The following is a 26,517-nucleotide window of genomic DNA, read 5'->3' on the forward strand; positions in this document are numbered from 1 at the left end:
AAAAGGGCCTGGCATCCATGGGGGGAATGTGCAGCCATCAGAGTTTCAGGTTTAGACCACGAGAGAGGACAGAACTTCACATCCACTGCCACAATCGTGTGGTGATTACATGTCACCGCCTTTTGTGCAGCCTTGCAAACAGCACTGTTCTTAGGGTGAGCACTGGGCACGGCGGTTAAGATGCTCTTCGGAACACCCACATCTCCTGTCAGAGTGCGCAGCTGTGAGTCCTGGGCTCTGTTCCCAAATTTAGGTCCCTGCAAATGTGCACTTTGGGAATCAGCAGGTCATGGGTCAAGTAACTGGGTCCCTGATAGTCCCACGGGAGACCAGAACTGAGTTCCTGGCTCCTGCTGTCAGCATGGCCCAGGCCCTGCCATGGGGTGCATTTGAGGAGTGAACCAGGAGATGGAAGATCTCTTTCAAATAAAAATAAACAAGAATTTACAAAACCCACTCTTTAAAAATACTAAGAGGACACATAATCAAATCATGTAGACTGGAATTTTTCTATCTGGAAGTAGGGCCCATCTAAAACAAAATGAGATGACAGACGTGCAGGGGTGACAACCACACCCCTGCCCTCATCAGCCTTGCTCCAGGAGCCACAGCTGCAAGCCTGCAGGAAAAGCTTCCCTGGAAGAGCTGGAGCCCAACACACAGAGGGCTCAGCCTCTGCAGCCAAGGCTCACTCCTCTCTGCAATTTCTCAGCTGTGCAGCCTGCAGCAAGTCTCTAAACTTCCCTGTGCCTCAGTGCTTCTGCAAGACCCAGCCTCATGGGGTTGCTGTGGAGGCCTGAGCACACACAGGAGAAATAAACAGAGATCTGAGGCTCTGCCGGCCTCCGACTAACAGCAGCTGCTACATTATAGCACCAGTAAATCCTTTAATAGACTGGATGTCTTCGAGGCACCCATCTAAACGCCTTCTGCACAAAGTCTGTTATTCACTCATTAATTTTTTTTTTACAGGCAGAGTGGACAGTGAGAGAGAGAGAGACAGAGAGAAAGGTCTTCCTTTGCCGTTGGTTCACCCTCCAATGGCCGCCGCGGCCGGCACACTGCGGCCAGCACACCGCGCTAATCCGAAGGCAGGAGCCAGGTGCTTATCCAGGTCTTCCATGCGGGTACAGGGCCCAAGCACTTGGGTCATCCTCCACTGCACTCCTGGGCCATAACAGAGAGCTGGACTGGAAGAGGGGCAACTGGGACAGAATCCGGCGCCCCGACCGGGACTAGAACCCGGTGTGCCGGCACCGCTAGGCGGAGGATTAGCCTATTGAGCCGCGGCGCCGGCCTCACTCATTAAATTTTGAATGAGCCCCTGATACATTCAACTACAGAGGGGTAGGAAAATGAGTAAGACCCCAGTGTCTGGCTTCCAGGAAGTCATCCTCAGTTCATCCCTGAACAGGACACCACCCTTGGACACATGACAAACATACAATTTCTCTACTTTTCCCAAGTTGTTACTGGTCTCTTTATGCAGCGTGTTGCACAGCTAGCACAGTGCCCAGGACAGCTCCCAGGGGGCTCAGTGAGGCGTAGCAGTGGGAGGCAGAGGGGAAGGGAGTCTTGAGGAGGGGAAGTAAGAAGGAAACACTTAACTCAGAAATCACCTGCAAAGGCCACATTACAAAAAATGTGCAAAGTCCTGAAGGCTGTCTCATGGATTTACCCACTTCCACTGCTCAAGAGAAAGATGACACTAATGGAGCCCAGATGTGCAAGGCCTTACGGAGACCTTCGCTAGACCAGCATTGCAGCACAGTGAGTTAAGCCACTGCTTGTGACACAGCCATCCCGTATTTGTGCTGGTTAGAGTTCCAGCTGTTCCACTTCCAAACCAGCCCCCAACTAGTGCATCTGGGAAGGCAGCAGAAGATGCACCGAATTCTTGGGTGCCCAACACCTACGTGTAAGACCCAGATGGAGTTCCAGCCTCCTGGCTTCAGCCTTGCCCAGCCTGGGCCATTATGGCCATTTGAGGAGAAAACCAGTTGAAGAAGACATCTCTCTTTCTCTTGCTGTTTATCTCATTCTCTCTGCAACTCTGTCTTCCAAATAAATTTGAGAGAGAGAATATGAGTGTGAACCCATCACCCACACTGCACTAAACCAAGGTAGCTGACCACAAAACCCTCTGCCAGCCCGCACCTGCCACCAGGCACCACAATGGCCGAGTTACCCTCACAAAAACAGAGGGCCCCTGGCTCAGGTAGAGCAGCACCTTGGACAGAGACGGATCATCTAGTGCATACACACTCTGCACCTGCCGCAAGACCCCTCCTGGAAACCCGCTGTCCTGTGTGCTTGGTGGAGACTGGGCTGAGTACAGAGCAAATGCCCCCACACACCCAGCAAGCACAGGGGATGACCAACAATCCCTCCCAGGCGCGAGGCTCAGCAAGCAACCATGTCCCCATCAAGTGTCTGTCCCAAGTGTCTCTCCCTGGCAGGCCCCCACTTCCAGAAGGCAGCACCCAGGTCTTCATTCCTCACGCACATCCTCCTTCTGCAGAACTCACTGTCCTCCCCGGAAGGGCCACTGCAGCACCAGGCAGCAAGGCTGAGCGCCACGTTCTCACCCCCAGATCCCAACACCACCTTGACTTGCTGATGTCTGCTGAGGCTGAGGGACCCACACTCCGCCCACGCCTGCCACTCACGGTCCTCCAACGCCTGAGTCCCTGCCTCCAGGAAACTTGCACGTCCTCCTCCTGCCACTGCAGCCATCTCCACTCCCAGAAACCAGACAGCACATCTCCCTGACCTCACAACGCCCCACTTCCCAGTGCCATCCCCAGACCCCGCCAGAAGCACAGCTCGGATCCACCACTGCCGGAAATCCAGCGGCTGTGTCCTCCTCCATCACCGTGCCAGGCACAAATCCCTGACCCCAGCCTCTACCATTCTAGTTCCCGACACTTCTCTGCTTACACTTGTGCTCCACCAAACCAGCCCGAATGCCTGGATTTCTCTGCTCTTTGACATTCCACCTACCCCTCAAGGAGATTCAAACATGAACCCCGGGGAGAGGCCTGAGATTCCCCAGGAAGATGTGAGCAAGCCCCGCCCCACCTCCAGGTGACCCCATCAGTCTCTCCTACGTCACAACCCTGCCCCGTGTCACCCGTGTGCCCGGCTTCCCCACCACCCACAGCTGTAAGCTCCCTGAAGTCAGGCCTGTGTCCACTGCTCTGGACACGCCTCCCAGGGTACAAGTCACCCCCATGCTCTCAAGCAGATTGCCTCATCAACCCATCTCATGTCAACTTTAAGATTGAGGATCTGCGGGCCAGCGCTGTGATATGGCAGGAAAAGCCGCCGTCTGCAGTGCCAGCATCCCATACAGATGCCGATTCAAGACCCAACTGCTCCACTTCTGATCCAGCTCTCTGCTATGGCCCAGGAAAGCAGCAGAAGATGGCTCAAGCCCTTGGGCCCCTGCACTCATGTAGGAGACCCGGAGGAAGCTCCTGGCTCCTGGCTTCAGATTGGCCCAGCTCTGCCATTGCAGCCATCTGGGCAATGAACCAGTGGATGGAAGACCTTTCTCTCTCTCTCTCTAACTCTTTAAGATAAATAATTAAATGTTAAAAAAAAAAAAAAAACAGTGAGGCCTTGGGCATCAGCTGCAGACGTCGTGGCCAACAGAATGCAACCTTCCCAAGGACAGAGCCCATATGCCACGTTCCCTGCTGCATCCCTCAGAGGGGCTCAGTCAACACTGCAGTAGGTGAACTATCTGGGTTCCAGTCTCACTTGTAGGCAGAGCCACCCTGGCTAAGTGGCTCACTCCAAGTCTCAGTTCCCTGACAAACAGGAGAGCAGGGCAGTAGCATCCAGGAGCCGTTGTGTGGCATGAAGTGATGCAGGCCCAGGGCGTGGTGCAGGGCTGGGCACAGGGCTGGGCACACCAGTGCTTGGGAGGCGTGTCCTGGAGAGGTGCTGGCAACGACCCATACAGGCCACACCTCTTCGCCCTTAGGTTGCTATGACAGCCCAGCCGTTCAATGTATCTGGACGCTGGCTCCACCCACCGCCCCACCCCACCCCACCCCTTCTCTGACAGCTTCTCTCGCCCTCATAGCTCCCCTCTACTTCTCTGGCTCAGAGCACAGCTGCCTGGGGTCCTGCACTCCCCCTTGCGGACAGCAAAGACCGTGCCCCTGTGCTCAGGGCAGCAGCTGTTGAGCACAACAGGCCGAGGAGATCCGAGCCAGGGAGCCCATCTGTCCGGGATGCCTCCTGCGGGGGGAGGAGAGGCTGCTCCTCCTGAGAAGCCCCGGACACGGGGAGGCAGGGTTCTTCCGGATGTAAGTCACTTCCCCCACCCTCCTGTCAGGAACTGAGGTGTCTGGGCCAGCCCGGCCCTGAGCTCACCATCAGAGAACAGGCCTGACTAAGGCAAAGCGCCCCCACGTTCCAGGGCCTCCTTGGACCTGCTCTGCCTCATGGCTGCAGGCTGAATCAGGACAACAACCCCACTTCCACTTGACTGCACTAACTCAGTGCGCAACCAGCCGATCACGCCTACCACTGCACAGTCCACTTATTAACCAAGGTAAGCTGCCAATGAGGTCAATTTATAATTTAAATCTGCACTGCATAATGCATAAGACAGCTTGCTATAAATTATTCACCCACAAATTGCCATCTGGACATTTAGGGAACTCGGTGGGAAATTTAAAAGGGAAGTGGGCCTTTGCCCAGCATCATGTCAGGAAGCTCACAACGCTGCCCACTGTTGCTGCTGCTATTTTATTTGCCAGGAACTCAAGCAGATGGATTCCATGCACCTCCACCTAAAGCCATGTTCGGGTTGCGTGTGGACCGTCCTGGGGCCTGACCGCTCCCCTAGTTGCCTCTCCCAGCCCCAGCCCCAGCCCCTAGAGCCAAACTCCACCTTCACAGCTACAGGACACAGTGATCGCAGGAGCCTGCCCTGTCTGCAAAAACATGGGGGCCTGTTGCTGGCCTGGGAAGTAGCTGCCCTCCCCTCCTCCATGGGTTGATATGAGGAACTGATTTCTGCTCAGCTACAGCTCCGTCTTCTCACAGCAAACTCCCAAAACCAGGGCTAAGAGCTCACAGCAGACCCCAGTGAAGGAAGCGTTCACAGAGTTGGCCACCCACCACGGGCACAACCTCGTGCCACCGCACTCAACCTGTGCACTGGGCTAACCGTGACTGAACAGCTCCCTGGGATTCAGGTACTCTGCTCTTTGCTGAGCACACGGAGAGGGGGAGAGCATGTCCCTGTGAGCAGGAAGTACACAGACCAGAAGGGTAGGGGCTTGTCAACAAACCACTACACAACCAAGTGACGCGATGCCCGCTTTGTTCTGGGTACACCATGAGGCCCTGGGGACGTGGGGGTGAGAACTGTAACAGATGCAGATGTAACGGCAATGTGAGGCAGAGGAGTCATGATCAGCCCTGCCTGTGCAGGGGGAGGGTCCGGGGGGCTGCACAGGCACAGAGAAGCCTGACAGGGTTTCACAGAAGGAACAGGAGCTTTCCAGGCAGAAAAGAACACGGTGCATTCTGAGCAGGATTGGCACATGCAAAGGCCCTGTGGCACATAACAGCGGGCAAATATGGGGAACCCCAGTGCTTCAAGGAGCACCACACAGTCAAGCACCAACCATGGGACAGGCCACGTACAGACAACTAGCCCACGGGCCACATATATGTAACTAGCCCTCTCTCCTTACCCTCTGTTAACAACCAACCTCTTACCAGAATGCACTCCTATCACCCTCAAACGCTGTTCCATTTAAACCTATGGATCTCCCTGGCAGTCAAGGAATCAGTGCCAGACTAACTCATCCTGAGAGGCAAGTGTGTGGAAGAGGGCACAAGCTCCAACTCCCAACAAGGACCATCTGGAGCCCCAAGTCCTCCCGAACTCCGAACCAGGCACCACGAATTCTGCAGGGTTTTCATGCAGAAGTCAATGGCAACAAGTGGCCCAACGAAGGCTGCTTAGTTGGGTGTGGCAGGGGCTTAATAAGGGGCTTCGAGGTGCACACCCATCCATGAGCAACACCACTGAGCATCCCTGCACTGGACCAGTCACTTTCCCAAGTCCTCAAGTCCTTCAGATTTGCCAAGTGACAGAGAGGGACATAGCACTACCTTTCTTGTTATCTCTATAGCACATTTAGTTGTGGCCACTTACATGCAATAAAGAGACTCCTCCCACCCCAACAGTGTCTACCCAGACAGCCACACCTTGCACAACCATAAGAAACAGAATCCATCCAAAAGGTCTTCAACTGCATGAAGCAAAAACTGGAACGCCCCAGGTGGCTGTGTGCTTAAGACATCCTCAGTGGGTTTTTAATAAACTGTTTCTATCAGAGTTTGATATTCTTTGGCTAAACCCTTTCTGAGTCTCTGTTCAAACAGATTAAACAGTCAAACTTGGAAGAGCCTTCTATGCCTCCCAGACAAAATTTCAAGACTTACATGATCAAATCAAGAATCTAGGTATCCTGAACTCCAATTTAATAGGCACTCTTGGATGGTACTGAAAGTATGAACTCATCACAAAGCCTGCAGTAGAGAACAGAGGACAGCTTCTTAAGGTATCATTTCTAGGATGAAGGCTAAAAATTGTCTATCACAGCCAGTTAGCCTCAAAGGATGGCTAAATAAATCAAACCCACTGGGGAGCCCGCGGTATCAGACCTATATTAGGAGCAATCTTTTGAGCAGCATGTCCAAGTGAAATAAGAATTCTCGCTCTAACTGGGCCAGAGGACCCTCTCAAGAGTAAAACTTTGGGTCACTTTACAGAAGTATGACTGTATCTTAGGAAGGAAGCTAGGGAGGAACGGGAAGCCTGCATTTGGCTGACCCTCTCAGGTTGTTCATCCCAGAACGGCTGCTGTGCAGGAGCATGAGCAGGGCCCACGCACGCCTTCGCATTGACAACTCCGTCTTTGACTCAGGACCCAAATACAGACGATCCAGGGCCTACAAAATCAATTAGGAGAGCTAATCCACGGAGAGCACTTTGAACCCTCAATCACAATTAGCTATTATACGGATAAAAATGATCGCTTCCATTTATTGAGTTCCTACTATAGAGCAGGTAGTAGGTTAAGGACATGTGCTCTCTAATTTAATCCTAACAGCAAACCCTACAGCGTAGTGATAACTCTCACATTTTACTGACGGAGGTGAGGAAATGCAAATGTTGTTAGTTTCTGCCTTGCTTGCAGGCTTTTGCTAATGAAAAGTCATTTTTATTTTGTTATAAGCACTGCAGCCCATACTAAAGAGCAAATGCAGTCAGCGTTTTTATGCGCTTGCTCCATGTGGATAAAGATAAAAAGTCAAGAAGAAATTCACAGAGGCACTTCCTGAATGGGACTATTTCCTTCATCACTAAGCCTTCATCACTTATGTAACCACACGGCTGCCCTGTCCACCGCTGGGAGGGGGCTGTGACCCCCAGATTCCTCCCACAGCGACTTCAGGGACCCCCATGCTGATATATGCACCGCAAAGTCCCCACAAGGCTGTCCCTGACCAGTTCCAGCCCCTGACCGTGCGAGGAACAAACAGGGCAACTTCCATTTCAGATGCACAACCCTAGGGCTCAGCTCAGCTGTCAAGCATAAACGCACAAGATTCAATCTGCAATCAGTTTATCACAACAGCCATCTCTCATGCTGTCACTCCTTGGGGGAAAACAAACACAGAGGTCATGAGGCAAAACCAAAAAGGTGGCAGGGCTACTGCACTCAGAATTGCAGAACGACACGGGGTCTCTGAGCTCTGCCCTTGCTAAAATGTTGGGCCACCTCCCCTCTTACAAGGATGCAGCCTCTTCCACACAAACCCAATGTGGACCCACAAGGACCTGCAGCAACTCCAAAGGCACCCGGGGGAAGACGGGAGCGAGATTTCACATCGGCACCGCTGAACCTCGGAAAGCCAGAGCATCTCCAAACACTGCCTATCCGCAGTCGAGAGAGGGGACTCTCAGGAACGCCGCCCCTGCTTCAGCAACACGTTCAGTGTCTCCACACCAGTCTGCCTGCTTTTATCCCAGCAGTGCCCCACGTCAGGCCTGATGAGAACATAACAGCAATATTGGGGGCTGCACCAATAACGCCAAGTACTCATTTCCTTTCCTTCCGTGTCAAGCACACGTTCTCAGAAGGCTGCCTGGCACTCCAGGGAGAGCTGGCAGCCAGGGGGACCTCAAGCTCCCTCCCCTGAGATGACCTCAGAAACCAAAACTGGCTTCCTGCCCAACGTCTTTCTTTGCTCACCTCCCCCAAAGCAAGGCTGGGGGCCCCTTCTACAGGAGTTCCCCGAAGGTCTCCTTCTCCCCCACACTGAAGCAGCCCAGTGTGATGGCGTCTTTGGGAGGGTCAAGGTTAGAAGAGAGCATGAGACTACAGGTGCCACAGTGGGATGGCTGCTCCCACGAGGAGACCAGGAGAAGCCAGTGCCTATTTCCTCCACCAGGCCCTGTGACGACTCTAGGAGAGCGCAGCCGCCTGTGGTCAGCCAAGAGGGCCTCACCAAGAACCCAATCCACTACAGCCTTGAGCCTGGACTTCCCACCCTCCAGAAAGGGTGAGAGAGGAACTGCGGGAGCCACTCGGTCTGCGGTATTCTGTTACGGCAGCCAGAGCTGACCGAGACTACAGAATTCGCTATATTCCTCTCTGTTCCCTACCAGACTTTGAGCTCTATAAGGGAGGGAGGAGGTCAACTTGTACTCAGCACCGCCTGCCTGGCACCCAGCCCAGGGTCTGGGATGCAAGGAGCATGGAGGAAGTTATCTGTTGATGGAGAGATGGATTCATGGGTGGGTGAGTGAATGCATGTGTACAGAGATGAGAATGGTGGTCTCAAGTCCAGGCTGGAGGAAATGCTATGACATAATATGTAAAAATGCAGGAAATAAAATTACACAAACTATGCAATTTCAATTATGTAAACATTTACACATGATTAGGAATCTGGCAGGAAATATGCTAAAAATGCTAATAGTTGTTATCTCTGGGGGTTAGATTTAGATTGATTGTTATAGCTCTCTTCATTTCCCATGTCTCCACAAATTGCATGCATCACATTTATAATCTAAAAATAAAATCACAATCTTGAAAAGGAAATTACTAAAGAAAAAAGCCTCTTCTATGTTTAGACTTTTCCCCCCGAAAGCAGGGCAGAGGGACCCCGGCGAGTTGTGGCCCCAGAGCTCAGAAGCTTCCATCTCGCTGGGGTCCCCAGAAGCACGAGGAACCCTCACATCCACCACGAGCCACCCCACAAAGCAGAGTCATCAGAGAAGGGCAGGACGAGGTAGGGTCAATGCTGCAAAGGACCTTGACCCAGATCTTCACCGTCAGGAAGACCAAGAGGCACAGATGTGCTTGCCAGGCTGTCAAAAACCTCCCAGAGGTCACAAAAACAGAGAGGAAGGGGCCAAAGCTACAGACAATGACAGGAACAGCAGCACCTGCCACCGGTGAAGGGCCTGGCACAGCAGGCATCTGCCTCTGACCGTGAAGAGGCAGACAGTAAACACACGTAGCCTTGAGAGCCATCTGCCTCCGCTGCAACTGCTCAGCTCTGCCACCACTGTGCAAAAGCGGCCAGAGACGGGGCAGAGAAGCACGCGAGCACAGCTGTGTTCAAATCGAACTCGATCTACAAAAGCGAGCAGCAGAGGTCAGATGTGGTCCATGATCATGGTGTGCCCACCCCCGGCTTAGCATGGGCAGGCACTGTATTAACGTCTTAATTTATGGTTTTTTTTTTTAAAAAAGGTTTAATTTTGAAGGCAGAGTGAGAGGGATAAAGTGAGAGAGAAAGATTTTCCATCCACTAGTTCACTCCCCAAATAGCTACAACTAGGACAGGCTGAAACCCGGGGCCTAGAACTCCATCTGGGTCTCCCACGTGGCTGGCAGGGGCCTGGGCATTGGGCCATCCTCTGCTACTTCCCCAGGCGCATTAGCAGGAATCTGGGTCAAAAGCAGAGCAGCCAGGACTTGAACTGGTGCTCTGACAAGGGATGCCAGTTTCCTAACTGTTGGCTTAACTCGCTGAGCCACCACAGCAGATCTGCATTATCTACAACTCTTACAACCCTTAAGTGTGGAGGCAGAGGCTCCGGGAGACCGAGTCACTTACCCAGAAGGTGGCAGGGCTGAACTCAAGCCCAGGTCAGCCACACCTGACCACGGGGTTACTTACCCAGTGATGGCCATCACTGCTTCCTCACCAGGCGGACACATGCTGGGTGTATCCTCGTGCCAGCATCACACAGAAGCACAGGAGAACACAGACCCACAGGCCCCATCTTGCCTCCTCCAAGGCTCCTAATTTAAGATGAGCATCTGCCCACAGGTACCTACTGACCTGCCTAGCACTCCTTCTCCAAAAACCTAAGTATGTCCCGAGTAGAATAACACAGGCATCAGCTACACAGAGGCACACAGCACAGACACGGTGCCTTGCACGCTGTTTCCTTACAGAAGGACTTTTACGCTCCACACAAGGACACTGGTGGGAAGTACTCACTCACTCAGAGCTTTGGTGCCTACTAGTTTACACATCCCTAAGTCCTCAGTGCAGAAGCCAAGAACAAAATGCAACAGGAGAGGCCCCCACCATTAATCCTCTGCTCTGGATCCCAGTTCCACCTTATGCTGCAGAGCACAGAATCTGAGAGCAGGTGCACTTGAACTCAAACTTGGGTCAGTGGCCAATCTGCGCTGAGTCTCAGCCTCCTCGCCTCTACTCCAGGGCAGGAATCCCTACCTCCGAGGGTTGCCAGGAGGGAGGGGGCAGGAGCTGTATTTGTGCTGTCGATCATCATATCCTCAGCCCCAGACGCAGAGCAGAAGCAAAATAAAAGGCAGAGAGATAAGTGAAAATGGAGACTTTCTGAAATAACCTGAGTCAGCCTGACTACAGGACTCGTTTTGCAAACAACTTCCCAACACAGGATGTCGAGCACTGGAAGCGAGGCACAGCTGTCTTGCAGAGCCGGTCCAGGCAGGCCAGGCCCCTGAGACAGCCGTGGGATGCACAAATCCATCTAAGAATGCACCTGGGAGGCCCTTCTTGGGTAGAGGCAGGGTGGACACTGAAGTGAGCAGTGGGGGCGCAGCGAACAAGACTTCTGTTTACCCCTCTCCCCACACACAGCCCGAGACTAGAGCCCTGACCCATTCTGCAGCCTCAGGAGCTTGCTTCCCTGAGCCAGTCGCCTCCTGTCCATCACCATCAATCAACTCTGATCTTATTAACTCTAGAAAACAGGGAGTGAACCAGCAACCTGCCCCTTTCTCTGCTTTTCTGGGGCAGCTGGACAGGAGTTAAATGCCAAGAAGTGCAATCAGTTTTCCATAATGCCTTACTCCCAGCTGTGTCATCAGCTCCGAAGCCAGAGGTGCGAGGACAGAGAGGTGATTGATGTTTCCACACCTGCCACCTGCCTGGTGCCAGAGACAGCACTCCAATGATGCCATTTTTCCTCACAGCAACCCTTACAAGTGGGAGTTTTCATCTACAGCTGTGGAAGAGGTCACCAGCACAAGATCACATAGCTGGTGCATGGCCAATGCAGGCCCAGCAGAATCCAAGCCTTTCCGCCCCACTTGTTCAACACCCAAGGCACCGGGCAGTCCCTGTGCCCAGACCGTGGCCATCTGGTCTCAGTTCCCATTTGTCCTCTACATCCCAGCCACATTGGCCTCTGTCCCTCTCCTTTACTGTGGCTCTGTGTCTTTCATAGCAAGAGCAATCAAGGGACAAGGAGGCTAACTGGTGATTTGTGGCTGCTTTCCTACCAGCAGAGTGGGTTCCTTGAAGGGAATGATCATGTCCAGCATTAACACCACTAACCCCAAGAACCTCCCACAGTGATACATACAAAGCACCTGTTGAATAAATGGATCAATAAATCAATGCATAAATTACCACCCACACCCCACTGCCCATTTTACAGGGCCCCAATATCCTCTTCCTTGGTTTGGCATGAGTTAATCACACAAGCTATCACCTGTGTTAAATTCTTTTAGGTTGTAGCACAGCCCTATCCTGTAGAAAATTGATGGTTTACCAAACTCTATGCATCTCATATCCAAGCGCTGAGGCTACTTGGGTTTGTCTGCCACTTGATACCCAAGTGACCTGATAGCAAAGTTCAGCCAAAGTCAATGAAAGACTCATTTTATTGAAGGCTTTGGGTGGGGGGCAGCGGATAAGCCCAAGTGTACAACTCGTGAAGAATTCTGATACAAAGACTTCCCAGCCTTGGGGATGCCCAGCCAATACACAGTAGGGCAAACACACCCACTCACCCCACTAACCGCCCCAGAGTTGACAGAAGGGCAAAATCCAGACCCTCCTGAGACCTTTGATGTTGAGAGCGATCTCAACACTTAGCGAGTGCGGCCCCACAGCCCAGTGGGATCATCTCCCTTTGTGTACTCAGGACCGAGCAGCATTTAAGAGTCAAGAGCAATGCTGGTTTGAAACACTGGCTTCCTCACTTCCTAATATGGCTTAACTTATCATCTATGAAATGGGGGTGACACCCATGTGGGAGACCCAGAGGAAGTGCCTGGCTCCTGGCTTCAGATCGGCGCAGCTCTGGCCGTTGTGGCCATCTGGGGAGTGAACCAGCAGATGGAAGATCTCTCTGTCTCTACCTCTCTCTGTAACTCCATCTTTCAAATAAATAAAATAAATCTTGAAAAAAAAATGGGGGTGACAGGAACACCTCCCTCTAAAAGCCATTGCTAGTATAAGGTGTCTAAGGTGCACGCCAGCTGCTCATCAGTGCTCACTGCAGGACCATGATCATCACAGGTGGGACACACACAGAGGACTCACACAGAGGACTGCTGTCCAGGCATGCTGCACAGGTCCTGGAACCCAGGAAGGCTTCAGGTCATGCTTTTCATGATGACGTGGCGTGGACCAAACCTTGGGGCTGAAGGACACTCACCTTTCAGCACCTGCTCTCCTCCCCGCAATACCCCCCTCTCCCAGGCTGTGGTCTCAGCCCAGGAGTCTCTGCTCAGACCTACCTGGGGAAAGTGCTATTACAAGTGAAAAGGTGACGAGAGCCTCAGCAATTGTCTTCATCACACTAGCTTCTGGTCAACTTGGAATAATCTCGGTCGCTGGGGCCAGCACCATGTATAGTTGATTCAGTCTTGCTTGTGACACCAGCATCCTACAAGGCAGCATCAGTTCAAGTTCCAGATTCTCTGCTTCCAATGAACTCCCTGCTAATGCATCTGGGAAAGCAGCAGGCTTGGGTCCCTGACACTCACCTTGGAGACCTGGATGGAGTTCACGGCTCCTGGCTTCAGGCTAGTCCGGCCCCAGCCGTTGCAGCCTTATAGAGACTGAAGTAGTCAATGGAAGATCTCTTCCTCCTCTTCCCCTTCTGCCTCTGTCTGCCCCACTCTCCTTCTATCTCTCCCTTTCTAGTAAATTACTCTATCTTTAAAAAAAAAAAATAATGGTTGCTTCCCACCTTTTTGCATAAGACATTCTTTAGGAGATAGTCCTCAATCCCTCTCATTGAGTCAGGTTTGGGATAAACTCTAGAATCCACTCTGGGACTGACAGTCACGGGTCGTCCCCATCCCTGGAAGCAAGATTTCTCTCTTTAAATAAAGGGTGCTGAGACAGCACCTTAAAATAAAGGCCAACGTTGGGGCAACTCCCGCTGGAGGGCCTCACTAAGCTTCTAAACTCCTTTAAAAACAGCAATTGCAGAGCAGTCTGCCTCGGAACCCATTCATAAATCAGACATTCAAGTCTTAGAATAATTTTCCCATAATTCATGTTAATCATTCCGCTCTCGTAACATGAATCATCTGTTTAATGGAAAACTTTCACCAAGACAGGCAAGAGCCACTGCATCGTGCTTCAAAAATCTTTCCAGAGCTCAGAAGGTTTTCTATTATTGACAGAAAAGTTACTGTATTTTTAGCAGACACTTTAAATATTACTCATGCAATCAAAGCTGTTTTCCTAACTCAGCTTATACAGTTTCCAAACAAGTATTATAGTTGACCTTATTAAAGATTCTGTAGTGCCACTTACGCACCACAGCACACAAAAGGACAGTCCCAAAACTTCTGGCAGCACCGGAAGAAAGCAGTTTCGCATGAATCAACCCACGAGGAGCAGCCAACGCTCTGAGCACGGCCGGTGCTCCCACCCAGTGTCCCAGGAGGCAGAGACGGGCACAGGCTACCCCGGGCAAGCCCTCTGCACCAGTGCCCAGTGAGCCATCGCGACAGCGATGCAGGCTCCGTGCGCGCTCATCAAGAGCGGCACGAATCCTCAACCAGGGCGTCCAGGACAAGCAAGCATTTTCAGACTCTGAAAGTCCAGGATGTCACACGGGAAACAGGACAACTTCAATGATTTCAAAGAAGCAAACATGGACCTGTCTCATGAAAATCCGTAATCAGGACTGTAATACCCCAAACAGCTATCATCCATTGAGCACTCACTCCCAGGCATGGTGCTAAAAAGCCCCGAGATGTCGCTGAATTCTCACAAGAGGTGGGTGTTACCAACTTCATTCCTCAGGCTAGAAAAGCCAGAGCTGTTAAGGAGCCCAACAACATCCCACCAAGAAGTAGCAGAGCTGCATTCCAGCAACGGTGCCCGAAGTCCTCTCACCAAATGGGCATGGAAGGTCAAGGCTCCAGTCCTGTCCCACCCCTTCCTCTGGGGGACCTGCTGGGTAAAAGGTGTTAACAACACTCGACACTGACCAACTGCTTGTCAAAGGACTGTAGCTCCTTTTCCTGGGCAGGTAGCAGAGTACACAGACAAGCAATGAGGCAGTTTGGTAACAAACAGTGCAGCAAGGAGTCTCCCAGGGGTCTCGGTTCTGAAATTCAGTGATAATCAGAGGTAAGAGAGCTGGCTCTGAAAAAAAGACAGAGAAAGGACAGATGTTCCAGCTAGGTGTGACCACAGCTGTCAGCAAATCCAAGAGGCAACCAGGCCACGTGCAGGAGAAGAGCCAATGACTGGGGCTGCAATTCCTAAACACCAGACCTTAGATGGCTTCAACTGCGGACAAAGAGACCAGAGGGAGAGAAGTGATGGCTGAGTCACAGGGCAGTGACGCTTTGCTACCAGGTCTCTTCTCCATTCACCCATCATCAGGCTGGGAAGGACAGGAAGCCAACGACTGAGCTGGCCCTGATGACATCAGCCCTGGGGCTGGGGAGCAGAGCACGCCTGCCTCCCTCCCCAGCCCCCCTCAGCCAATGCCCCGCCTTTGCTACCCACTGGAAAATGCTGCCCAGTACCAAGTGGCCACAACTGGTGACAAGCATACAATCCATGGAGGAGGCTCTCCTGGAGCCATCTTGACTCCAACATCCCTGCCCAGTGCCCGACTCCTGCAGCCAGTCACGAACAGCCCTGCCACGGAGCACCATGCATAGAGAAACATCAGGGTGACATTCAAGGCCATCAGGTTACTGGGTGCTTGGCGAGCAGGTCCAGAGGCTCACGGCCCCAGAAGAAGCACAGGGGGCACTCCTTAAGAAGCCTACAGACCTTAAAACATGGGGGAGACTATAAGTTTCGACTGTGCACCTGCACTGAGACCACAGACCAAAGTAACACAGAACGTCATCAGTGAGTGAGTTTTTTTGGCTGGGTGCAGAAGGCCCTGTAGCCAGTTAACTGACTAGGCTGTAAACAACTAACTAAGCAATAACCCACCGACTGGGTGACCAGGCTGCAGCCAACTCAGTTGTTTTCTATTCATAGCTTGTTTTTCTTTTCTATAAATGCTGCCAGATTGGGCTATCGGCTGGAGCTCTCAGAACCTGCCTTGGCTCTGGGAGCTGTCCAACACACCAAGTGTTCCCATTTGGCTTTGCTTGGATAAACTCCATTAAACCTAACTGGCCTAAGGAATTTTCCCTTTTAACACGGTTTAATGGGAAGATATATAAATAACCTGAGATGTGCCCCAGGAACACAATTAGACAGCAGGCGCACGGTGAACAGAACGTTGGAAGCGCCCATGCTCAGGAGCCATCATCACCAGGACTGTTCCCCATCAGGCTGCTTCCAGCTCCCCGCGCTTCTGTGCCTCCAGTCCTTCATGCTGACCCACAAAAACCACCGATCCCAACACAGATTCTCAGCCCAAATGGTTTGGAAGGCACCCAGGCATCTTCTCCTTTTTCCCCACTTGCTTGAATCAATGCCTGATCATCACCAACTACCTGCCCAGCTCTTCAAATGCTGCAATGAGGAGCACACCTCTGCCTTCAAAGGCAATGGGCAAGCCTAGGTGAGAGCCAGGGGCAGAGGCCCCCACTCCTACCAGAACTGGCAGGGGGAATGCTGCCCGCTGTGACTGCCCACCTCCACCCCGCTTCCTGCCCCTCCTATGCCCACGGTCACAAGACCCCGTCTTCCAAAACTGAGTGAAGACTAACACCTGATCCTAGAAGACACACTCCACAGCCCAAAAATGACCCAATCAAATGCTCGCGTGCACATCTGGACCTAACAGTCACACAGATGGTGGTCAGCTAATGACAGATTTTGAAACCAGAAGGCAAGACTGAGCCCGGACCCGGAGAACTGTCTGCAGACAGGAGCATGCTAATGAGCCAGCAGAGACACCCAGGTCACCTAGCGAAGCGGGAGAACAAACCAGGGAGGCAGAGAGGAGGGGAAGCAGTGATGCTCTACCTTCAGGTACAACTGGAAAATGCCACCCAGGAGGGGAGCTTGAGGTCCTGAGGGGAACAAAGGGCACCAGTGACCCAGTCCGGGGGTCTGGGATGGCTTCCCCAGGGCATGAGACCTGCAGAGTGGGCGGGAACTAGGCAGAGACAGGAGAGGACCATCCAGGGAGGGAGAGCAGTGCATGCAAAGGCCCTGTGCAACCCAGAGAGAGCCAGTCAGGCTACACGCAGGGTGCAAGCAGCGCACACACCACCCCCACCCGACAGACCACTGAATAGCATCTGCATGCCGCACCCCTCCCGAAAAGCCTCCAAGGCTTTGTCTAGAGCTGCTGTCCCTGGTACCCCCCTCTTCCAGCCCCCGCAGGCCTCTGTCCTCACTGCCTCCCCTTCAAAGCCGTGCACGAGACTGTGTGTTCCAAAGGAACCCGTGGCCGATCCCCTGATTAATCTTGCTGTATCTTATTAAAACGGCCCGCTACCTGCCTGGTGTGATTCTGCACGGAGCAGCGGGGCGAGCTGCGTTTCTTTTCCTTTGTGTTGGAGAAATGACCTAGATGCTGCTCTGTGCGATAGACTCGCACTTGCAGGCTTTAACTCACTCTTCCCCACCAGTGTGGTGCTCAGATGGAAACAGAAGTTTGGGCACCCACTGGGGAGGGGTCAGCTAAGCTGGGCCCAACTGGGAGAGGACAGTACAAGACTCCCACCCCCATACTCCCCCAGGGGCAGTTCCTGATGACCAGGGCAAGGGCTCTGGCTGGGCTCCCAGAATTGCTGTAGCAGAGGAGACCAGCCTGGGGACCCCCGCTCCCTCAGACTCCTCAACAGGACACTAGGGAAGGGGGGTGAGGTGAGTGCTCCGTGGCCTCCCCATCCACAATGTTCCTTTGCTGGTTTCCATCCCAGGCTGGCGTATTCGTTCATTCATTCTGCTCTTACCTACGTGTGGCTTCGAGGTGCACCAGACATGAAATGAGAACCACAGGAAATCCTCCCAAGCAGAACTCAAACAGGCAAAGCCCTAACAGGCAAGCCCCACCCCCAGAGGAAGAGGGGACAACAGTCCTTACGCCCAGCCTGGCCTCGGTCTGTCACTACCGACTGGGGAACGGGAGGCAGCTTCTCGGAGCTGTGAGATGCAACCGGCAGCCCTGGCTCGGTCAGCTCAGGCTGCTGTAACAGCACACCACAGCCGGGCATCTACTCCTCACAGTTCTGGAAGTCGCCATCAAGGTGCTGTGGAGTTTGGTTCCCTGGCGAGGACTAACTCCAGGGTGAAGACCGCCCTCCTGAGCTCATCGATACCTAAGTACCTCTTAGAGGCCCCATCATGGGGGTTATGCCTTCAACCTGAGAATTTTGAGGGAGGGGCCCAGTTCAGTCCACAGCAGCCACCGCTCTCGTAGCACAGGTGGGAGGATGGCTTGCAATCCCCGAGGAACCCACTGAGCTCCATGCCTGTCCACACAAATGCTCGGCCAGCTGCTTGTTCTCAAGGCGTCGGATGCAAGGAGGATGCAGGGAGAGTGGGGCTCCCAGGCCCCCGCCGGCCTCTCAGCACAGGCAGGCCCAGCAGGGCACGCTGCACCCCGCTCGCGGCCCCTCCCCCTTCCTGCAGAGCTGAAGCATGACTTGGGATTGAACTTCTTGCCTGCAGGGGTATGAAAGCAAACGGAAAGCACAAGAACGTGATTAAACGCTGAGCTGGTCATCACACCAGGATCCGACAGTCACAGGCCGCCCAAGTCTGGTGATTTTCCACCTCTTAATCACGTCCCTGCCAGATTTAAAATGCAATGAACATCAATGAGAACAAATGCTAATGGGGCTCTAACAGGCATCGGATGTCAAGAGGTGAGGAATAAACCTTGCATATTTTGACTAAAAGGGGGTCAAAGAGGAAATAAGCAGGATACTAAATAGAAATCTTTTATTCAAGAGAACCAGCTCCCCTGAAAGGCAGCTGCTCCAGCCCTGACACTCGCTCATTAAAGACCACGCCGCGCAGTGTCCTGCGGCAGCAGAGGCACCCGCTCTGTGCTGCAGATCCTTCCGGCCATTCAGCTAATGTGCTGAAGTCACCAGCGATTCCACACCAGGCCTAGAGGACAGAGAAGGCCTTTTCTGACACGTGCAGTCGCTGGCGTTGAAGCTGCAATGGAGTTCTTCCAGGAAGCCCCGTGGCCTTGGAAACGCTCCATCAGACGCCTCCTCTAAGCCTCGGTGACGATGTCCGTGCATTTGTCAGGGGTCTCGGGAAAGCCGTCCTGAAGGCTGCACCTCAGGTCCGTGGAAAAATCGTGTCAAATCTGCTGGGTGGAGGCCAAGGGTCACGTGTGGGCCACGGCCATGCTGCTCTCACCACTGGGCCCAGAACCTGACCTCGCGTACTCCCCTGGCCCAGACCGCGGCTCACCCTTGGCCTGAGGGTTCTCAGTGTGGCTCCGGATTTCAGCCATCTGCAGTGTCTCTGATATTCGGAAAGACGGGAAGCCTCCTGATCAAAGCAGACTTGCTCTGAGTTCTATCAAGGCAGAATAAACACTGTAATAACTGAAGAAACCACACAGACCTGGATTCCAGGCCCAGCTCCCTGGCTGCAAAACTAAGGGCACCTCCTGGGTGTTGCTTTACTCCGTAGAAAATTGTAGAGGCCACTACTCAGCTTCAAGGGCTGTGTAAGCATCAGACAAAGAAATATAAAGGCACTTCCAAAAGCTCCCCAAAAGTGGGCGGAGCTTTCAGCCAAGCAGGTCAGGTGCCAGTGAAGACGTCTGCACCCACACTGGAGCAGCTCCTGACGATGCGGACTCCGGGAGGCAGCAGTGCCGTCTCACGCAGATGGGCTCCTGCATCCATGTGGAGCTCCCAGCTCCACCCCAGCCGCAGCTGTTCCAGGTGTTTGGGAAGTGAACCAGTGAACAGAAGCTCGCCCGCTCTCTTTCGCTCTCTCCCCCTCCCTCCATCCCTTCACCCTCCTCCCTCTCTAGGAAATGAGAGCTTGTAAAAGGACCATGTGCATTTTCCATGAACTCTTGAAGTCCCCTCATATAGGAAAAGCACTCGGCAGAAGGCTCAGCATACAGCTTCGCTGTTCACAGCTGCTCCCCAGAGTGGCTCTCACTCCATTACAGCGCTCGGGCCGCTGGGTAAAGATGCCAGCCTCCAGCAAGTCTACAGAGCAGTCGACCATGAGCCAGTCTCTGTGGTGCCAACAGCCTTCCACCGCAATACAACTGAGGCTGCAAGAGGAGTGGGGTTGCATTTAACACCGAGAACCCCAAATCACAGACCGCCACTCAGCAGGGACCATGTTCACCTCAAGCCACAACCAAGATGTCTCCATCGCCACGTTTTCCTCTTGGCTTGGGTCTCCACCCTGGATGCTAAGATGACGACTATGACGATGGCCAAAGACTTTGTGATGCTTTACCACATGCCAGGCACCAAAGCCCGTAACCCACACAGCATCCCCTGAAGGGGAACTCGCACTACCCTCAGCTGACAGCAGCACCACCCAGTAAAAATGCCAACCACAGATGTGAGCCACAGCACTTGAATTCTGACGCACGAAAATGTATCTAGAAACAACCCCATCCCCACATGCCACCAGTGTTTTCAAACATGAATGATCCATGCTAAGGCACTGTTCCCGGCACATCTCCATTCAGACTTGCCTCTTCCAAGCATTCAGGAGCCATGGGCTGGGGGGTCATTGTATTGGGCTGTGTGGGCCTAAGGAGTGAGGGAGCAACAGGACAAAGTGAGGGCAGAGCTGCTACCTACCAGGCTCTCCAGCCTGCTGTTCATGGGGCCTGTTTGAGGCCTCATGCTACAGAGCGTCCCTTTCTCTAGCAATGCGAGCTGCATCCCGCCTCATGGAGATAGGAGGCTCAGCCCTCCCTGCCCACGGAGACACAGGCAAGTTAATTCTAGAAGACAAGACCGTGACGAGACACTGTCCAGAAACTTGCTTTAAATGACCCCAGGGTGAGAAGCCAAGAGTAGGAGACAGCTCATGTCAAAAGGGGGCTTCAAAGCTGTCAGAACCAAGTGCAACTCTGTGTCAGAAATCCCCAGAAAGGGTCTAGTGAGGTTACAGGGCTGAGTTACCAGTGGGTAAGAATTCCAGAAAATGACCATGCTAGCCACAGAAGGCTGTGCAGTGAAAGAGGAGGGATCGCATACCTTCGAGGCCCTGGGCTGACACATCCAGAATCCAGGGAGAGTCAGGAACAGGGAGGCACCAGGCTAAGGAGGCGGCGGGCGAGCAGGTACCCCCAGACCTGGATCTCCGATCCAAGGACATGGGCCTGACTAGGGACAGCAACCCTTTGCAACCACTGTTCACAGGGTAAGGGCACAATGGGACTGACTTCCTGCCAATGGTGCTATAAATAAAAGTACGTCCATTAGCCCAGACGGCTGGAAGGCCCCCATGCGATGAGTAGGACCAACGTAGTTGCCTGTTGGTAACAAGGCTGGAAGACAAAGATGGTGAATGCTCCCAGTATCCGCAGTCCCTGGCCTAAGCCTGGGACCAACCCAGGGTCTGCTGGACAAGCACAAGCTTCACCTCCCACCCTGCAAATCCCCAACAACATCCCTGTAGAATGTTCCAGGACACAGAAGTCTGCCCAGGGGCCGGCGCTGTGTCATAGCAGGTAAAGCCGCCGCCTGTAGTGCTGGCATCCCACATGGCCACCAGTACCAGTCCCAGATGCTCCTCTTGCGATCCAGCTCTCTGCTATGGCCCGGGAAAGCAGTGGAAGATGCCCCAAGTCCTTGGGCCCCTGCACCTGCATGAGAGACCTGGAGGAAGCTCCTGGCTCCTGGCTTCGGATGGGCACAGCTCTGGCCATTGCAGCCATCTGGGGAGTGGACCAGTGAATGGAAGACACTCGCTCTCGCTCGCTCGCTCGCTCTCTCTCTCTCTCTCCTCTTCTCTGCCTCTACTTCTCTCTCTGTATAACTCTAACTTTCAAATAAATAAATGAATCAAAAAAAAAAGTCTGCCCAGTGCCTGCCACACTCTGGCACAGGGCCAAGACTGAGGCCCATCACCAAGTTCTCTGCCTGGCCAGGCCATCTGGGGTCATACAAGACCTAGACTGACAGCTGAGGGTCCTGAATAACTCCACCTATGTGACAGGTGCACATTCCCTGTGCTCCCTGCAGTGCACCGGGCTCATTCCCATAGGATAATACCAACACAGGCTCCAAGGGAGCATCCTTCAATCCCACTCCAACCTGGACCTCCGCCCTTTCTTAAGAGGCTCCCCCTCCTGTTCAAGGGCACAGTAACCAGCAGGAGCAGAGCATCAGACAGACCTGGCTCTGCCCCTACCAGCATGGTGACCTTCAGCACGTCCCTTAATTGTCCCAAAGCCCAGTTGCTGCTTCTTTAACATTAAGAATGATCCACTGGCCGCACACATATTTACTGAGTCCACACTGATCCAGCTTCTGGGGAAACAACAGTTAACAAAACACATTCTGGTTGGAAGAGACAACGCCCAGTGGGCAGATGAATACACACAACAGTAACTGCAGGCACCTCCTAGGGCTGCTGTGAGCCTGAGTGACACATGAGATGCAGACCTCACGCACTGAATAGATGTCCTCTATTGTTAACCGGAGTCGTTGCAGCACTAATGTCCACTCCTTCCAGCCACGCCTGGGCCCGGGCCTGGCTCCAAAAGTCCAATTTGGCTGGAAGTCAAGAAACAATAAAAGCCTGAAAGGGGCTCCGTGCTTCACACCCCGACCTCGTTCTGGAGTCTCTGGCTTCACGCCACAAAGACATCAGGCTGCAAGGATGGAGCAAAGCCCAAAGCACACCAGGTCCCAGAAACAGAGCTCTGGGGTGGGCGGGGGTACAACTACACTAAACAGGAGAGGTCAGCTTTCTGCCGGGGCCCTGAGTGACTGCATACCCCCAAAGAGGAGGAGAACCTCAGAGGAAGCCGCACTCCCTGTGGAATGTCACACCTTCACGGGTCCAGAGACCAAGGGCTATGGCCCTTGGCCGGCGCTGCAGCTCACTAGGCTAATCCTCCACCTTGCGGCGCTGGCACACCAGGTTCTCGTCCCAGTCAGGGCACTGGATTCTGTCCCTGTTGCCCCTCTTCCAGGCCAGCTCTCTGCTATGGCCAGGGAGTGCAGTGGAGGATGGCCCAAGTCCTTGGGCCCTGCACCCCATGGGAGACCAGGAGAAGCACCTGGCTCCTGCCATCGGATCAGCACGGTGCACCAGCCACAGCGCGCCGGCCGTGGCAGCCATTGGAGGGTGAACCAACGACAAAGGAAGACCTTTCTCTCTGTCTCTCTCTCTTTCACTGTCCGCTCTGCCTGTCAAAAAATAAAAAAAAATAATAATAAAAAAATAAAATAAAAAAATAAAAAAAGGGCTATGGCCCTGCCACCGGCACGAGCCCACACCATCCAGGGCTGCCCAGAGGACAGCAGAGTGGGCTGCGATGATGACAGCAGCAGTGACCACACCATTCACCAGGCACCTGCAAGCATGAACACGCTCAGGGCTCGCCTTGCACTGTCGCACTCAGCCTTTTTCATAGCTCTAGGACCTAGGTCCTCCTTTGTATGAATCTCTATTTAACAAAGAAACTGAGGTTAAGTAATTTGTTCCAAAATGTACTACAAAGAGAAATGAGGCAGGTAATCCCACCCCAGAAGGCAGGTCCTAGGCCAATGAGCTCAACTACTTCACGCTCCCAAGGGCCACCACACAAGGGAATGGCAAGACAGAGTAGGGGGCTCCTAGCCCACCACCTCACTCACTCGCAGCAGTTCATAATTGATCTACTTCCTGTGAAAGTTCCTTTGGAAGAAAAGAAAGATCCATGGAAAATCTCTGTCTGCCTCTGTCTGCCTTTCAAATAAAATGAAAATGAATAAAATTCTAAGTCACTAGAATAAAAGTTAGCCAATATCTAAATCAGTTTTTTAAAAAAAGTCCATGTCGTAGGTCTGGCATTGTGGCATAGCAGGTTAAGTCACCGCCTGTGACACCAGCAGCCCATATGAGCACAGGTTCAAGTCGCAGCTGCTCCCCTTCCAATCCAACTCCCCACTAATGCACTTGGGCAAGCAGCAGAAGATGGCCCAACTGCTTGGGTCCCTACCACCCACTTGGGAAATCCCGGTTGACTTCTGGGCTCCTGGGTTCAGCTTGGCCCAGTCCTGGCTATTGCAGACATTTGGGGAATAAATCATCAGATAGAAGATCTCTGCTTGTCTGTTTCCCCCTCTCTGTCATTCTTTCAAATAAAAAAAGCAATGAAATGTCAATCAACAGTAGAACAAATTATAGTAATGAATTCATACAATGGAATACAACACAGCAATGAAAATGAGTAACTTCTAGGCATAACAATATGGTAATGGCACAACAACAAATGACAAAAGACAAGAGACCTTATACTAGATGAATGTACTTTAAATCCATTCTAAAAACAGACACGGGCACTGTGGCATAGCAGGTAAAGCCACCATCTGCAGTGTCAGCATCCCATATAGGTGCCAGTTTGAGTCCCAGCTGCTCCACTTCCAATCCAGCTCCCTGCTAATGCTCCTGGGAAAGCAGCAGAAGATGGCCCAAGTGTTTGGACTCCTATACCTGCGTGGGAAAGCCAGAGCAAGCTCCTGGTTCCTGGCTTCAGACTGGCCCAGCTTTGGCCACTGCAGCCATTTGGATGGAAGTGGAATCAGTAGCTGGAAGACCTTTCTCTGTCTCTCTCTTTGTCTATAACTCTACCTCTCAAATAAATAAATAAAATACTTGTTAAAAAATCAAAATAAGAATCTTCTAGAAATTCCCAACAAGAATTCAACAACAGGAGCCAGCGCCTTGGCTCACTTGGTTAATCCTCCGCATGTGGTGCTGGCATCCCATATGGGTGCCGGGTTCTAGTCCCGGTTGCCCCTCTTCCAGGCCAGCTCTCTGCTGTGGCCCAGGAAGGCAGTGGAGGATGGCCCAGGTGCTTGGCCTTGCACCCGCATGGGAGACCAGGAGTAGCACCTGGCTCCTGGCTTCAGATCGGCACAGCAAACCAGCCATAGCGGCCATTTGAGGGGTGAACCAACAGAAGGAAGACCTTCCTCTGTCTCTCTCTCTCTCTCACTGTCTAAATCTGCCTATCAAAAGAAAAAAAAGAATTCAACAACGGCACCACTGAGGCCCCAGAATCAGCCTGCGGGAGCCCAGTGCTCAGGGGCGCACAAGCGCAGCCTGACTATCAGAGAGGTACCGTGTCTGCCAGAAACAAAGCCCACAGGGCCATCTCTTCCTAGTGCTCTATAGAGCATTCCCTCCCTCTGTGCCTGGGAGCACCGGGCCATTTCAAAAGGCTCTATAAGAAACTCAACAGCAATGTCAAAATGCTGACTGCAAAAAAACCATCACCAGCCACCCAACAATTGTGCACACAAGCTAAGAGAGATGTCAAAGACAAAAAGGAAACCAAGGCCCCTCAGCCTTCACCCCCCAGGGGATTGCAGCAGGCACAGGCACCTCCAAGCAGCTTCATGGCTGGGGACTGGCCCAGTGACTGCCCCAGAGAGCAACCCACAGCCCTGGGAATGCTCGGTCCCAAGAAGAAAGTAGCACAGGGAACTTCTCGCTACCTCCCTCACCCGTAGCTGGCACCACTGCCCCTCCCCCCACAGTCCCCTGTGCCAAGGACCACAGTCTGCATGCCCTGCACTCCACATGCTGTCAGTGCGAGCGGTTTCGATGCAAGAGGTGAAGGCGGAAGGAGAGCCACTGGGCTGCACCACAGCCACGTCGGGACTCGCGACGCCGTTCAGCAATGACAGGTCTGCAGCCAGCAGCGCTCCTCAGGTCATGGGAAGGCAGGCAACAGACCCACCACACACACAGCTTCCCCTCCCACGGGCCTGGCTGAGGACGCCTCAGAAACGCCCTTCTGGCACTGGGAGAAGCAAAGAAGCCTTATGGGAAAAGCGACTCCTGGGTTCATCTTATTTCCTGGCCCTGGTTTTGCCTGCGTGTCAGCTCCTTCTTCTTTTGAAAGGCAGAGTTACAGAGAGGCAGAGGCAGAAAGAGAGAGAGACAGAAAGAGAGAGAGAGAAGTCTTCCATCTACTGGTTCACTCCCCAGATGGCTCCAACAGCCAGAGCTGCACCGATCCGAAGCCAGGAGCCAGGAGCTTCTTCCAGGTCTCCCATGTGGGTGCAGGGCTTCTACTGCTTTCCCAGGCCACAGCACAGAGCTGGATGGGAAGAGGAGCAGCCGGGACTTGAACCGGCACCCATAGGGAATGCCAGCACTGCAGGCAGCAGCTTTACCCGCTACACCACAGAGCTGGCCCCAGTCAGCTCCTTCTTACAGTGCTGCTGGACCCTGAATCTGGAAGCCCTCTCTCATCTCACAGCACGGGTCTGCTCCAGAGGTAGGGACCTTTCTTTTGCCAAGGGCCATCTGGGTATTTATAACATCATTCGCAGGTTGCGCAAAATTATCAACTTAAAAATCAGCCTGCTGGGGACAGCGCTGTAGCAGAGCAGGTAAAACTGCTGTCTGCAGGGCCAGCATCCCATATGGATGTCAGTTCGAGTCCTGGCTGTTTCAAGTCTGATCCAGCTCCCTGCTATGGCTTGGGAAAGCAGTGGAAGATGGCCCAAGTCCTTGGGCCCCTGCACCTGCATGAGAGACCTGGAAGAAGCTCCTGGCTCCTGGCTTCAGTCTGGCACAGCTCCGGCAATTTTGGCCATCTGGGGTGAGAACCAG

The 26,517-nt window shown here is 53.1% G+C and overlaps 1 protein-coding gene across 3 annotated transcripts in view; it reads right to left on the reverse strand.

Moving 5' to 3' along the window:
- Positions 1-26,517, reverse strand: part of SPOCK1 (SPARC (osteonectin), cwcv and kazal like domains proteoglycan 1) — a 487,158-nt gene that overhangs the window by 345,277 nt on the left and 115,364 nt on the right. Inside the window, exons 3-4 of one of the 3 annotated variants that reach the window (XM_089335897.1) lie at positions 19,162-19,269; positions 18,713-19,054 (exon numbers count right to left, since the gene is read on the reverse strand). The exons of the other annotated variants lie outside the window; for them this stretch is intronic. Coding sequence (XP_089192023.1) covers positions 19,049-19,054; positions 19,162-19,269 — 114 coding nt within the window. The 3' untranslated portion in view covers positions 18,713-19,048. Of the gene's footprint in view, positions 1-18,712; positions 19,055-19,161; positions 19,270-26,517 lie in introns of those variants that run through there. 3 annotated transcript variants of the gene reach the window in all.

The sequence above is a fragment of the Oryctolagus cuniculus genome, chromosome 6 (genome assembly GCF_051225735.1).
Source record: "Oryctolagus cuniculus isolate XC-2025 breed Fujian yellow rabbit chromosome 6, ASM5122573v1, whole genome shotgun sequence".
NCBI classification, from domain to species: domain Eukaryota; kingdom Metazoa; phylum Chordata; class Mammalia; order Lagomorpha; family Leporidae; genus Oryctolagus; species Oryctolagus cuniculus.